Genomic DNA, 13,805 nt, shown 5'->3' with positions numbered 1-13,805 from the left:
GAGAGGCAGAGACATAGGCAGAGGGAGAAGCAGGCTCCATGCACCGGGAGCCTGACGTGGGATTCGATCCGGGGTCTCCAGGATCGCGCCCTGGGCCAAAGGCAGGCGCCAAACCGCTGCGCCACCCAGGGATCCCTATAACAGTAATTCTTAAACTAGACTTTGCATCAACATTATAGCACACCAGGGAAGCCACTCAGTGAGAGATTCCAGGGCCGTATCACAGATTTTCATTCATTATATCAGAAGCAGGCCCAGGAATTTATACTTCCAACCAACAAGCAGCACAGGTGATTTTGATGATGATGGTTTCTAGTTTACAGAGAAGTCTTCATCTTATTTTTTCTTTCATATATTATAATAGGCTAACTATTAAAGTCTGGACACTTCTGTGTATATTAACTAATTCCTAACTACCAAAGCAAAGAAGACAAATCTTTAAAATGAAGCCTTGGATTCAAAGGTTCATTTTATTTTCCTCTAATAATATTTCTAATTATATCACCAGTTTATTTAAAATTAGAAGCATAAATATTTTACATACAGTTCACTGAATTCTCAGTACAGATAAAAAATAGTATTAATTAACTCAACTGTAGAGATGGGAAAGGAACAGTATTAAAAAGAAATTTGCTCAATCATGTCCTGAACCAGAGATGTGGCAGAAACAGAACCCTATCACCCAATTCAAATTAATACAACTTAGCATATCACACTGCCCTCAATTTAAATTGGTACCAGTCATAAGTATTAGGTTCTTATTTCACAAACTTGAAGGGGGCAAAAAGAGAAAAAACTTCATGGGAATTCTATATAATATAAATATATATATAAAATATGCAAGCACAATATATAAATGTGCTTGTTCTTTTATGCTAACTCCTCAGATCTCATTAACTGGATAAAAACAGCAGGGCTAGGGAAATTGCTTAATAAGTATTCATAATCAAATTTGAAATAATCATCCACAATGATCTTAAAACTACTAAGTTTATTTGTATGTACTGATTTATGCACAAGAGTGCTTTAAATAGGGAAAGCAGGGAATGTGTAGTCTCAAAGTCATCCCTGACTTTCATATTAGAGAAGCAGCACAGCATAGTAGATAGGGACAAAGACACTGAAGCCAGGCTTCCTGGGTTTGAGTCCTAGCTCTGACCCATACTAATTGGGCCTATGTCTCAGATTTCTCATCTACAAAATATGAATAATACAACAGTAGAAACCCTTATTGAAATTAAGTTAATATGTAAAGTGCTTACTAGAATGCCTGGTATACAGTAAGCATAATACAAATAGTTATCATTAAAGATTCTATACTATTCTATACAAAAAGTCTAGAATTGGGAATATCTGATGGTTTACTTATATCCTCCCCTGTCCTAGAAAAGAACTTAGTCAAAGTTTACAAAAATGCATTGAAGGCTAGAGAGCCTAAATCAAACTAAAAACAGAAAAATGCATGCCACAAGAACTATACTTTTTCTACAGGAGATCCTTAAATTTGATTCTAAGGTTTCCAACTGATACAAACAAGAAATCTGGTCAGGTAAGCCATTCAGATGGGCAGTTAACTACATATTAATGCTTAGGAGAATCCAAAACTGGTTAGGAATTTGTTTGATGGGACTTCATAAAGAAAAAAACATAATGGAGTAACAAATGACTGACAACAGATTCAAAGAGGATAGTTTCTCATGACAATCCTTAATACAAGATGATATAATATAGTAAATGCAATTCTCATGAGGGTCAGGTACAATGAGTCTAGATAGCCAGCCCTGGCTGAATTAGGCTTGATTCAGTGGTGAATTTCAACTATCAGTAAGAATAGAGAGTCCTTGTATCATTTAATCAATCCTCCCTAAATACTTTATCTCAGGCAAGTTTTGGTAAATACCGGAGATGGTAAGATTGAGTTTGAATTCTAACAAGAATCCAAAATACAGCTCTCTTATGATACCTTTTAAATACAGATCCATAAGCCTTAAATAGGAGATGGAAACAGGGTTGAGAACTTGTGAATACAATGGAACCTATACCAAGGACACTTGCTTGATTATAAGCCTATCCCTATCTAGAGGTGAGCAGAGAGAACATAGCCCAAATTCTTTTTAGAAAACTTGCTTTAAGAGAATGAAAAGAAAAAAAAAAAGAAAAGAAAGAAAGAAAACTTGTTTTAAGGACACTTGGGTGGCTCAGTGGTTGAATGTCTGTCTGCCTTTGGGTCCTGGGATTGAGTCCTGCATCGGGCTCACCACAGGGAGCCTGCTTCTCCCTCTGCCTATGTCTCTGCCTCTCCGTGTCGCTCATGAATAAATAAATAAAATCTTTAAAAAGGGGAGGGGAGGGGAATGTAAGATGCTGGGGTGGCTCAGCAGTTGAGCATCTGCCTTCATTTCAGGGCGTTATCCTGAGTCTGGGATCGAGTCCTGCATTGGGCTCCCTGCAAGGAGTCTGCTTCTCCCTCTGTGTTTCTGCTTCTCTGTGTCCCTCATGAATAAATAAATAAAATCTTAAATAAATAGATAAATAAAACTTGTTTTAAATACATCTTAAAACACAGATACAAACGAGTGATCAAGGGTCTAGACTAGGAAGTCTACAATCCTCATTTTAAAAACAAGTAATATTAAATAACCACTGCCTTGATAGTTCCAGAAACTGCTTCGCTTCAGGTAAAGGAAGACTTGAATAGAAAAGGGAAGTTAAAAAAAATACATTTTGGGGAGCCTGGGTGGCTCAGTTGGTTTAAGCAGCTGCCTTTGGCTTGAATCATGATCTCAGGGTCCTGAGATCAAGCCTTGCATCAGGCTCCCTGCTCAATGGGTAGCCTATTTCTCCCTTTCTACCACTTGTCTCTCTCATGCTCACTCTCTCAAATAAATAAATAAAACTTTTAAACACAAAACAACAACAAAAAACACGTCAAAGGACTCTTACAAATAAATTTTAAAAGATGTAAAATCAGTAATAGGAAAGATGACAGGTCAGAACTAGGCACGGTATTGTGAAAAGATTTTAAATTTGATAAAATACCACTATAAAGAGACAGATAAGAAAAATGGTAAACTGAATATATGAATCAGATTCATGTGTAGACACACACCTGAATTTCCAATGGCCTGCTATTGGAATTCCAACAGCCAGCCTGTTCAGAAATTCAATTAAGAACATAACTAAATTAAAAAAAATAAATTATGATGAATTGATGATTACTATTCTAGTTACATTAGATAAAATAACTATTTTCATCTCTGTGGATCTAAAACAGTGACCTGATCCTTTTGGCCAGCTGCCACATTCCAGAAATTAGAACTCATCCTAGGAAGGACCAAAAACATTCAATGATTAAGGAGGCAGCATAAGCATTTTAAAATTATTTCAAGAAACAGGCTATCAACTCAAGGCACTTAACTAGCATTACATGGTGCTTTCATTTCAAAGCTGGAATTAAGTCACCCAGAAGAAGTGAGACTCAAGTGAGTCACCCAATATTGTAAGACTCAATGTCATTTTCACATAGGTTCTTGACTAATAGTAAAAAAAAAAAAAAAAAAAAAAAAAAAAATCTATTTTTCATGAATAATCATAAAAATGAGTCAGTCAATTCACTTAAAAGCCATAGAACCAGCTATAATTCAGTGGTATAAGAGACACGTTTTATATTTTAACAGGATTTAAAGACTATACCCAATTAAAACCTCCCCGAATGAATTTTCTTAGTTTCATAATTTCCTAAATATAAAACCAGACAAATCAAACCCATGCTTTTTCTAGATTTCATACCTGTGTTGCCAAACTCAACACTTGCTGTACCAGCTCCTGTGTTTCTGATGGTTTTTTGAGAAACAGCTTCACTATGGCAGTAAGCAGAGTGAGCTGCACCTAAGGGGAGGGCACAATTTAACAAAGATAAAATGAAAGGCATTTACATTATTCCCTACCATCATTTCCAAAGCAGTGCTTACCCATTTATGAATTACTATGGGGGCTTCTGATTTTGATTAAGAGATTAAGGCTAAAACTCAGCCATTATCAAAAAGAGTAAGTTAAAGGTATTCATCAACTAAACACTCACTAGCCACTTATCCCCAACTTGCGTTGTTGGTGTCAAAAATTGCTTATTATTTATTAAATCGTTTATTATATAATTCTATCAAAAGATACAAATTTGAGAATTAGGAAATTACCTGTCATACTAGGCCAAGAGCCAAAAAACAGTAAAATTGTACCAGATCACAGCTAATAAGAGTGGGCTGCTGAATCACACACAAAAACTACAGGCTTGGGATCCCTGGGTGGTGCAGCGGTTTGGCGCCTGCCTTTGGCCCAGGGCGCGATCCTGGAGACCCGGGATCGAATCCCACATCAGGCTCCCGGTGCATGGAGCCTGCTTCTCCCTCTGCCTATGTCTCTGCCTCTCTCTCTCTCTCTCTGTGTGTGACTATCATAAAGAAATAAAAGTTAAAAAAAATAAATAAAAATTTAAAACTACAGGCTTATATGTGTTCCTTTAAAGACCCATTAAAATTACTATGATAGATTACATACATGACCTTCAATTTGCAGTGAGTGCAAATGCCTGGGGAAAAGGGTTTTATAATATATCTGCTTCTCTGGGCCTGTGGCTGTGAGGTCAGGTCTCTCCATTTTGGTAGAGGAGAGACAGAAGATGGGAGGAAGTCTATCCATCCATAAAGAATCTTTCTAAACTACACATGCCAGTCCTTACCCCAGCCCCAGGTAAGAAGCTCCGTTGTAATGAGCCACAACCACTGTGGAATAAGGAATAAGTCATCTTATCCCTGGAATAGGAATGAGTCATCTGCTTCTGGTGACAGAAAATTTAAAAAGTGGTAACTACTGCTCTCAGCCAGTAGTTGTTACAGTGTGGTTCCTGACCACTAGCAGCTGCAGCACTCTGAACCTGATGAGAAATGAAAATGCTTAAGCCCATCTCAGACCCACTGAGTCAGAAACACTAAGGGTGGGGCCCAGCAACCTGTGTTTTTAACAAACTCTCTAGATTCATTAAAGTTTGAGAACCACCAATCTAAGGCAGATTTGTCCCACCAGAAATCAGCACAAATGAAAAAATGACCCCTTTGGGGAGAAAAAGGTACTATATATTACATATATATATATTCACACACAAACAAATGAAAGTGCATAACCTTTACTTTCCTTGAAATCTTTCCCAAGAGATCTGACACAAGACACAGATAAGAACTTACCTGGGTGCTTTCATCATGAAAACCCTCCAGGAAGCTCTCTAGTAACTCATCTGCATTGTCAATTCTCTCAGCATATTCTCCCACAATCCAAATCATAGCTGCTCGAGCATCTGGTTCATCAAGTGAATCTAAGTTCTCACACAGAGTGGCAATGATACTTTCATACCTGATTTAACAAAATGGACTATGGTTAATTGGACACATATGAGAACTGTATTTAACAATGAAGGTTAAAAACAAAACCACCAAAAACAAAACAAAACAAAACCACCAATAAGGTACCCTAAACCAAACCACCAAATATAAAGGCTTTTGGCCAAGAGAATGCACAGGCTTTAAGCCAGAATATTATACATGTCTTAAATTTCTCTACAAATATGTTTTCATAACTGGACTGTAAACTGTTATAAAAGCTCATCAGATATCCTTTTCACAAGGAAAAATTACCCTGTGGTATAAGATATGCCACTAACTTATATTTCTAATCTTTCCTATAACTAGATCAGAGAATTTTCTTATGTATTATTCCATTTTCCCTTTATGACAGAGGAAAACAAATTCCACTTTACTTTTATGAAAAGAGTTAGACAACAACAGCATCCAGACTGGAAACAGTAATTTTGTCCATTAATCCACTATCTCTGCTTTTTATAGAGATCTTTATGTTCTTTCCTCCCAAGGCACCCACACTAATGACCGGTTTCTCCAAAGAAATAATTCAAGTATTTATTTTTATTTGTACAGGTCTATAGTGTTCTCATTTTTACCACATTGAATCCATCTCCTTGGCTAATGTAGTTTTAAACATAGAAATGATTATGTGGGGGTGACTGGGTGGTGCAGTTGGTTGAGCATCCAACTCTGGTTTCAGCTTAGGTCATGATCCTGGGGTCATGGGATTGAATCCCATATTGGGCTCTGTGCTCAGCAGAGTCTGCTTAAGTTTTTTTTTTTTTTTCCTCCCTCTACCCCTCCCCCTTTGCTCACTCGCTCTCAAAAACATATAAATTTTTATAAAAATGACAATGTGTAACAAGTTAGATGTAGACAAGCGAATAGTACATTTAATTGTTTGCCCTACCTTCCACTGATTAAATCAGGTTCTTGATAGCACTTTCTTAAACTGTCATAGCCCCTTATTAATAGAAATCAGAAATGAACACATTTCTCCACTAATCACAGTAAAATAAATATACATCATCTCCACCCTTAACCTTTCTAAATTTAGAAGCCCAACTCTCCTCTTTTCTGGGAGAGTGGTAAAAGCATATGGTCCTTTTCCCAAAAATACCACTTCTAAAATTTAAAAAAACACATATAATGTTTTTTTTCCTTACATATAATGCTTTTAATAAACCACTACTTTGCTAAATAAAGTATTTCTTCTAATTCTGAGTCCACCACTAAGCTAACTAACTGCAAGTTGCTTCATTTAACACTATCTTTAAAGACTAATCAGAAACTTTAGCACAACATATCTCTATGATTTTAAGGCAAAATGAGATCTAGGATGCTTACAAGACCTGTTCTTATTTTACCCTTGTAGATCTTTTAATCACTTGCCTTCAAAATCAATCTAATGAAGCATTTTTGCTTCATAAACTAAGAGAGCTTAATGTGAAAAACCTGCGGAAAGAAATTGTAGAGTTTACACATCTTTATGGGAATAGCTATAATACTACAGAGAAGGACAGACACTGATAATTTGTTACATATTCTATAATTTTCTACAAAGTAGAAGGTAACACGCAAACAGTGCAACTGTTACCTTTCTGGTTTTTATAATCATGTGGCTATTAATTTAGCATTCAAACTGAAACATTTATTTCTGAGTGAAAAGCAGCACAAACATTAATTATGCCTGGTAACATGCATAAACTGAAATATGCCTGGACAGTCTGTAATACATGAGCTTTCTATTTAATAGTAACATCACCCAACAAAAAATCTGGTCAACTTCAATATATGCCAACTGACTATAATTCAGCTTCAATTCCTCTCAAAGTAATAAAGCAGGATGAAAAATCAGGTTTTAATACCTGTGCTAACCACCTTATTTTAGCACTTAAAACATACTTTTATGTTTTTAATTATGTTTAATTTAAATATTATTTTTCATAAAAATATCCTATTTTAATAGGATTTTAAACAAAGTATCCTATTATACTTTACATTACAAAGAATTATTACATTACAAAGTTACATTACAAAGAATAATTCTTACCTAGCCAATTTTAAAATGCCTTAAACATTTCCTAAATGATTTGAGGAAGAGGGCAGAATTATTTGGACATACTTGTTGGGGTATTTGCGAAAGATGTCCCTGATGACAACAATTGCCTCTTGGACCACATAATTTACTTTGGTCTGGATGAGATCAAGCAATGTGCTTACACAGCGCTCTGCAGATTGCTAGGAAGAAGAACATAACAAATAACAAGTCAGATGATCTCTCCAATAATGTAACTTCAATATAAAAATTACTTTGAAACATATGGGTGCACCAACTAAACTAGACTCAAACATCAGGCACTTAATTTGACCAAGATATACTAGAAGCTAGGCTATTTGATGGAGATACACAGAGGTTCCAGATAGACTCCACATTTTATTCGTTGCAAAATAGAATGACAGATAGATCAATTCAAATGAAAATAATCATCTTGGATAGCTACGGAGGATAGAAATGTTAAAAAAGAATGAGTCAAGGAAGGTAGGAGGAAAGAAGAATTAAAAATAAGCCAAGGTGATCTTTTTCTGGAGTTCATGGTAAGTGGAGACAACAGAAGGCATCCTTAAAGCTCTTGAAATGAAACTGCCAAATTGCTTATGTGCATACAAGTATATTTTCCAGGGAGAAGGTCCATATAACTTTTATTATATTTTCAAAGTTATCTGTGACTCAAAAAACTCTAAGGAAAATTTGCCATCTTCTAACTATATAACTGAAAATCTATGGCCTTAGATAGACTGCAATTCTCCACAGCCTGTAGTTTATCTATAAAACTTAGTCTACTGTTAATCTTCTTTTTTTTTTTAAGATTTTATTTATTTATTCATAGAGACACAGCTAGAGAGAGAGAGGCAGAGACATAGGCAGAGAGAGAAGCAGGCACCATGCAGGGAGCCTGATGTGGGACTTGATCCCGGGTCTCCAGGATCACACCCTGGGCTGCAGGTGGCGTTAAACCGCTGTGCCACCGGGGCTGCCCCTACTGTTAATCTTCTATTAATGAAGGGAATATGGCAGAATACAAGTGACAAAGCTAATATACTGAGACTGTAAGTCACAGTTTGAAAAAGGAGAAGGGTTTCAGATAAGAGACCCTACGAGTCAAGGACTGATTTCCCTATCACAAGGTACTAGGATGGGTCACCCATTACATGCCTCCTGACGAGATGCAACAGAAAGTACACAGCAATGCCTAAGAAATACTTTTCACTAATACTGAAGAACATGAACATTACCAAACCTCTGGATTTAATTATCTAATGAGAAAAACAGGATCACTAAAACATAACCAGTCAAATCCAGACTTTGGGAAATTGTACAAGCCTGATGACCTAGTCTCTGTAATAAATGGCACCAAAATTAAGTAATTAAAGACTTAAGAGACATTAACCAAATGCAATGTATGGATCTTCTTTAGATTTTTATTTGAACAAGCCAACTATAAAAAGACACTAAGACACAATTAGAGAAAACTGAACATGGACTGGCTCTTCAATGAGATTAAGAATTATTGTTGGGTACAGCAATGGTATCGTGACAATATATATTTTTAGGGACCTTCTCTATTTGGATACACACACTGGACTACTCTAATAAGATCATATCTGGGATCTGCATTAAAATCCAATAGCGGGGATCCCTGGGTGGCGCAGCGGTTTAGCGCCTCCTTTGGCCCAGGGCGTGATCCTGGAGACCCGGGATCGAATCCCACGTCGGGTTCCCGGTGCATGGAGCCTGCTTCTCCCTCTGCCTATGTCTCTGCCTCTCTCTCTCTGTGTGACTATCACTAAAAAAAAAAAAAAAAAAAAAAAAAAAAATCCAATAGCACTCCACTTCCTGAAGGGGGAAGAAGAAGATAAAAGCAGTAACATGTTGATGCATGTTCAAAATGGATGATGTGTACATGAGAACTTATTATCAACCCTACTTTAGTATATGCCTGAAAATTTTGGTAAAAAAATATTTTAAAGGTACTAAATGAAACCACTCCAAGCAATTTAATAAAAACAAAACTGCATCTTGCAGTTATTCATATGATGACTCTGTTGCACATGAAATGGTTTTGCCATCTTTTATGTATTTTTTTCCATTTTTGGATTCTGTTTTATTCATTTTTGGCTAGTAATTCTTGTGCAGTTACTGTAACAGCAAAATAATGGGAAAAATTTAAATATATAAATTGTGATAAATTATAAAGTATGCAAAATATACGCTGCTATAAGATTTATATTATAAATTAAATAATACATGGGCGGCCCCAGTGGCTCAGCAGTTTAGCGCCACCTTCAGCCTAGGGAGGGATCCCGGAGGCCCAGGATTGAGTCCCACATTGGGCTCCCTGCATGGAGCCTGCTTCTCCCTCTGCCTGTGTCTCTGCCTCTATGTCTCTCATGAATAAATGAAATCTTTAAAATAAATAAATAAATAAATAAATATAATACAATACAAATACAGTGGTTAACACAGGGCTTGATATAAATCCCACGTTTAGTGAGCCCTTCCTACCATTATTATAATAAAGAGAGAAGGCCATTTCCTATGATGCATCAATATTTGAAAAATATTTAAGTCTGGGACATAATGGTGAGTTTTATAGAAGTTTGAGATGAAGCATAATCTTCTAGGTTTGCCACTAAATAACTGCTGAGAAAACAACAGAACTCACCATGTAAGGAAATGTAAACTTCTGTGTATCAAGACATCAAATGAAACAGAAAGGGAAAATAATTGCTAACAAAATGAAAGATTAGTATCTTTAATTATAAAGGATTTTTTTTTTAGAATAACAAAAAATATTTTGCTAAAACATAAGATTTACAGAAGTTTCCAGACAAGCCATACAAAATGGTCACAAGCTTTTTCTTGAAGGAAGGATTCTACACTTGACAGCAAAGTCACAATGTTATTAGTGAGGGCTGTAATGTTTGTTTAATGTTCCCATTTTGGTTCAAACAATCAGGCTTGTCCATCTACAGCGTCTAAATAAAGTTAGACTTGGCAAGAGAACATATTCTAAAGAACTGGTTAGCTGCTTTTAACCGATGCAATTAGATCACCATAAAAAGGGGGAAAGGAGCCCATAAAATTAAAATAAAACTACCTCTCCCCCTCAAAAATAATAATAAAGAAAAACACCCACACCCCTGCAGCTAACCCTGACAACTACCTTCATTCACAGTGCTTTATACTTAAACCATGATGGGGGAAATGAATAAAAGCAGAGGGGCCACTGCTTTTAAACGTTTCACAACAATCCAGATGGTACTTCTAGCCTCTGCTCATGTTTTACAACAGTGAATCAGGACAAGACATAGATTTGCTAATGTGCATTTAATCACCAAAGGACTGAAGATGTCTGGGCTTTTATTCTGTAATGTTTCTAAGACTGTGTCCATTAAATGCAAACAAAAAAGGAAGAAGTCTTGGCAGAATAGGAGAAGTGATGCACACTTGATGATCAGATCAATTTTAAATATTATTCATGGCATATAGCCTAGTCCATGCTCTAGCTGTTTCTATGGCTTGGGCTTCGTTGGTCTTCCACTGCTCCACTACATCATTTGCTAATGGATCATCTGGATTGGGAGCACTTAACAAAGCCTGGATCGATAGCAGAACTGTGTGGATCTGCAGTGCTGGGGACCACTTATCTTTCAAAATATCTAAACATATTCTTCCCAACTTGTCTACATTAGGATGATAAATTTTGGTCATGAAACGTACTTTAGGGGCTGCCATCAGGTATTCTTCTGGAAGGAATAGTTCCAGTTTAAAAGTCCCTCCCTCAAAGGGGGAATCCTGGAGGCCAGCAATGACCATATGAAAATAACGGGCGTTGCTCTCATCTGGTTCTGCTTTAATGCCAGGAACTGGTTCTGCCAGCAAATGCTGGGTTTCCTTGATAATCCTGCAAGGCAGCCCGGCCATCTTATCAGATCCCGAGTTCGGCCTCTGCTATCGACCCTCTAATAAAGATTTTTTTAAAAAATCAATGTGGGGATCCCTGGGTGGCGCAGCGGTTTGGTGCCTGCCTTTGGCCCAGGGCGCGATCCTGGAGACCCGGGATCGAATCCCACGTCAGGCTCCCGGTGCATGGAGCCTGCTTCTCCCTCTGCCTGTGTCTCTGCCTCTCTCTCTCTCTCTCTGTGACTATCATAAATAAATAAAAAAAAAATTAAAAAAAAAAATCAATGTGGAAAAGCCCACAGGAAAAAGGTGCACAGGACGCAAACAAGCAATTCCAAATGGCTAACAAAAGAAAAAATGCTCGGCTTCAGCAGAGATCAAAGATTTGGTTACAAAGTCTTCTTTATACTATTATTTGGAAAAATAGTAAGAATTTCAAGGTCCAATAAGAGGAAGATCAAATAAATAATGAAGCAATCATATATTATGTCTATAATCTACAAAAAATTATGTCAAATATTAGTAAAATGGAAAAATGTCCATGTATAATTTAATGAAAATGGCAGACTACAAAGTAAATACTATTTTTAGAATGATCTCATTTGTGTGAAAAGTACACCTGTGTACAATAGACTACAGAGACAAAGACTGAAAATCCCATCCATGTCATCTCTGGGAGGGTGGAATGAGTAGGAGAAAATACAGTGTTCTACTTTCACTTAACACTGGTCTTATTTTATATATATATTTTTAGTAAATAGTTTTCCTAACAGGAAAAAATAGAACTTTTGTTTTTAACTTAAGGGATGAGACACACATCAGTACCTTATTTGATTTACAAAAATTAGAAACAGTAAACACCAGAGAGCAGAAGACTAGGAAATTAGAGCTTAGTGTCTTAATCTCTCTCAAAGAAATGAAGTCATTTGATTGTATTTGGAAGACTAAGGACCCAGGGGTTTATCTCCTCCTTATAGAAACAGGTATATGCTGTAACTATATAAAACTTTGTAAATCATACCTCAATAAAGCTGGGGGTTGGGGAGTAAAATCTAAAAAAAAAAAACAAAAATCAGACAAAAGAGAAATAGGCAAAAATTACTGAAAAAACTATACTATGGGATTGCCTTTCCAATGCTATTTATTGACTGAGCAGCTTACTGCTTAATCTTTAATCTAGCCAAGGGAATGTAAGAAAATTATATATTTTCTTTGGACACCTGGGTGGCTCCATGGTTGAGCCTTTGGCTCACTCAGGTCATGATCCCAGGGGCCTGGGATCGAGTCCTGCATCGGGCCCTACAGGGAGCCTGCTTATCCCTCAGCCTATGTCTCTGCCTCTTTGCGTCTCTCATGAATAAATAAACAAAATCTTTAAAATATATATATTTTTTTTCCACTTCAGGATACTTATAGCAATATAGAAACAACTGTACTTATACTTACAGTTATGATAAAAATACAACTCAAACTCTTAAAGACACCTGAACTAATAGGCCCTGCTCTTGCACCTAAACATTAAACTAAAATTCATTTTTTCTCATCTGTCATATCTTTAGAACCACTACACATTACAAAAAAGGGTTAAGAAGCCCTGAAAGAATGCAGCAGCTTGGTTTAGAGGCCACCCAGGAAGTCTACTACAATTCCCTCATTGGTTCTTCTCCCTTCCCATTAATGCTTAGTTAGAAATAGGCAATCATCATCTCTCCTGCCCCAATTACTATGTCTGGGCCAGGGAACTCTTTCCAACTGATAACCTTCAGGATTGAAACAGGTCTAGGAAAAGTGCTCCAACAAATGCAGGCAACCTAAGAGAGCACTAGCTAGAAGACAGGAGTCTTGAAGGCTGATCTTACATTTCTAGACAAAGTTCATTCTTTGCATACTCTCATATTCCCACGAGGGCACCCTGAGTCAAAGGAAGAAGTGAAAGCCATCAGAAGTTTATCCCTTCCAGGAGATAATGGAATATTTTTCCATTAGTCACAATACATGGCATTAACAACCTCTAGGAATCCAGATGGAGAATACTTTCTAGTAATTCCAGGGATAGAAAATCTCTTTTAACTTCTGAATGATATAATTTTGTATGAGTTATTTAGAGCTTTGCCAGAGAAGTCAATGAGACAATGACAGTCTGGCAATGAAAAGCACAAAGTGACTCTTACGCTACCAAAATCCCTCTGAAAATTATCTAATAGTAAGTGGGTAAGAAAAGTAGTAAGAAAAGAAAAAGAAGAAAAGATAAGAATGTGAAGAGTGGTGATACAAAAAGATGTATCAAGATCTGATAATCAGACATGCCCATTTCTCATTGGAGCAACAGAATATTAAACACCTGAAGCAACTAAGCTACGAGAACCAAGAGTAGAGGACGCTTGGGTGGCTCAGTGGTTGAGCAGCTGCCTTCAGCTCAGGGCGTGATC

The 13,805-nt window shown here is 36.7% G+C and overlaps 2 protein-coding genes across 4 annotated transcripts in view; both read right to left on the bottom strand.

Moving 5' to 3' along the window:
- Window positions 1–13,805, bottom strand: part of AP2B1 (adaptor related protein complex 2 subunit beta 1) — a 131,478-nt gene that overhangs the window by 73,804 nt on the left and 43,869 nt on the right. For all 3 annotated transcript variants that reach the window (XM_072779531.1, XM_072779533.1, XM_072779532.1), the window contains exons 10-12: window positions 7,534–7,649; window positions 5,238–5,403; window positions 3,790–3,888 (exon numbers count right to left, since the gene is read on the bottom strand). In XM_072779531.1, coding sequence (XP_072635632.1) covers window positions 3,790–3,888; window positions 5,238–5,403; window positions 7,534–7,649 — 381 coding nt within the window. The remainder of the gene's footprint in view (window positions 1–3,789; window positions 3,889–5,237; window positions 5,404–7,533; window positions 7,650–13,805) is intronic.
- On the bottom strand, window positions 10,782–11,418 carry LOC140607464 (ubiquitin-conjugating enzyme E2 N-like). Its single transcript, XM_072782188.1, has one exon. The coding sequence runs from the start codon at window positions 11,395–11,397 to the stop codon at window positions 10,939–10,941; it is 459 nt and encodes a 152-aa protein (XP_072638289.1). The 5' UTR covers window positions 11,398–11,418; the 3' UTR covers window positions 10,782–10,938.

This window comes from Canis lupus, chromosome 16 (assembly GCF_048164855.1).
Source record: "Canis lupus baileyi chromosome 16, mCanLup2.hap1, whole genome shotgun sequence".
NCBI classification, from domain to species: domain Eukaryota; kingdom Metazoa; phylum Chordata; class Mammalia; order Carnivora; family Canidae; genus Canis; species Canis lupus.
This window is presented reverse-complemented; position numbering and strand designations above follow the sequence as displayed.

Bases quoted from the DNA above. Each gene is read 5' to 3' on its own strand.
- LOC140607464 (XM_072782188.1), bottom strand. From the start codon at position 11,397: ATGGCCGGGCTGCCTTGCAGGATTATCAAGGAAACCCAGCATTTGCTG.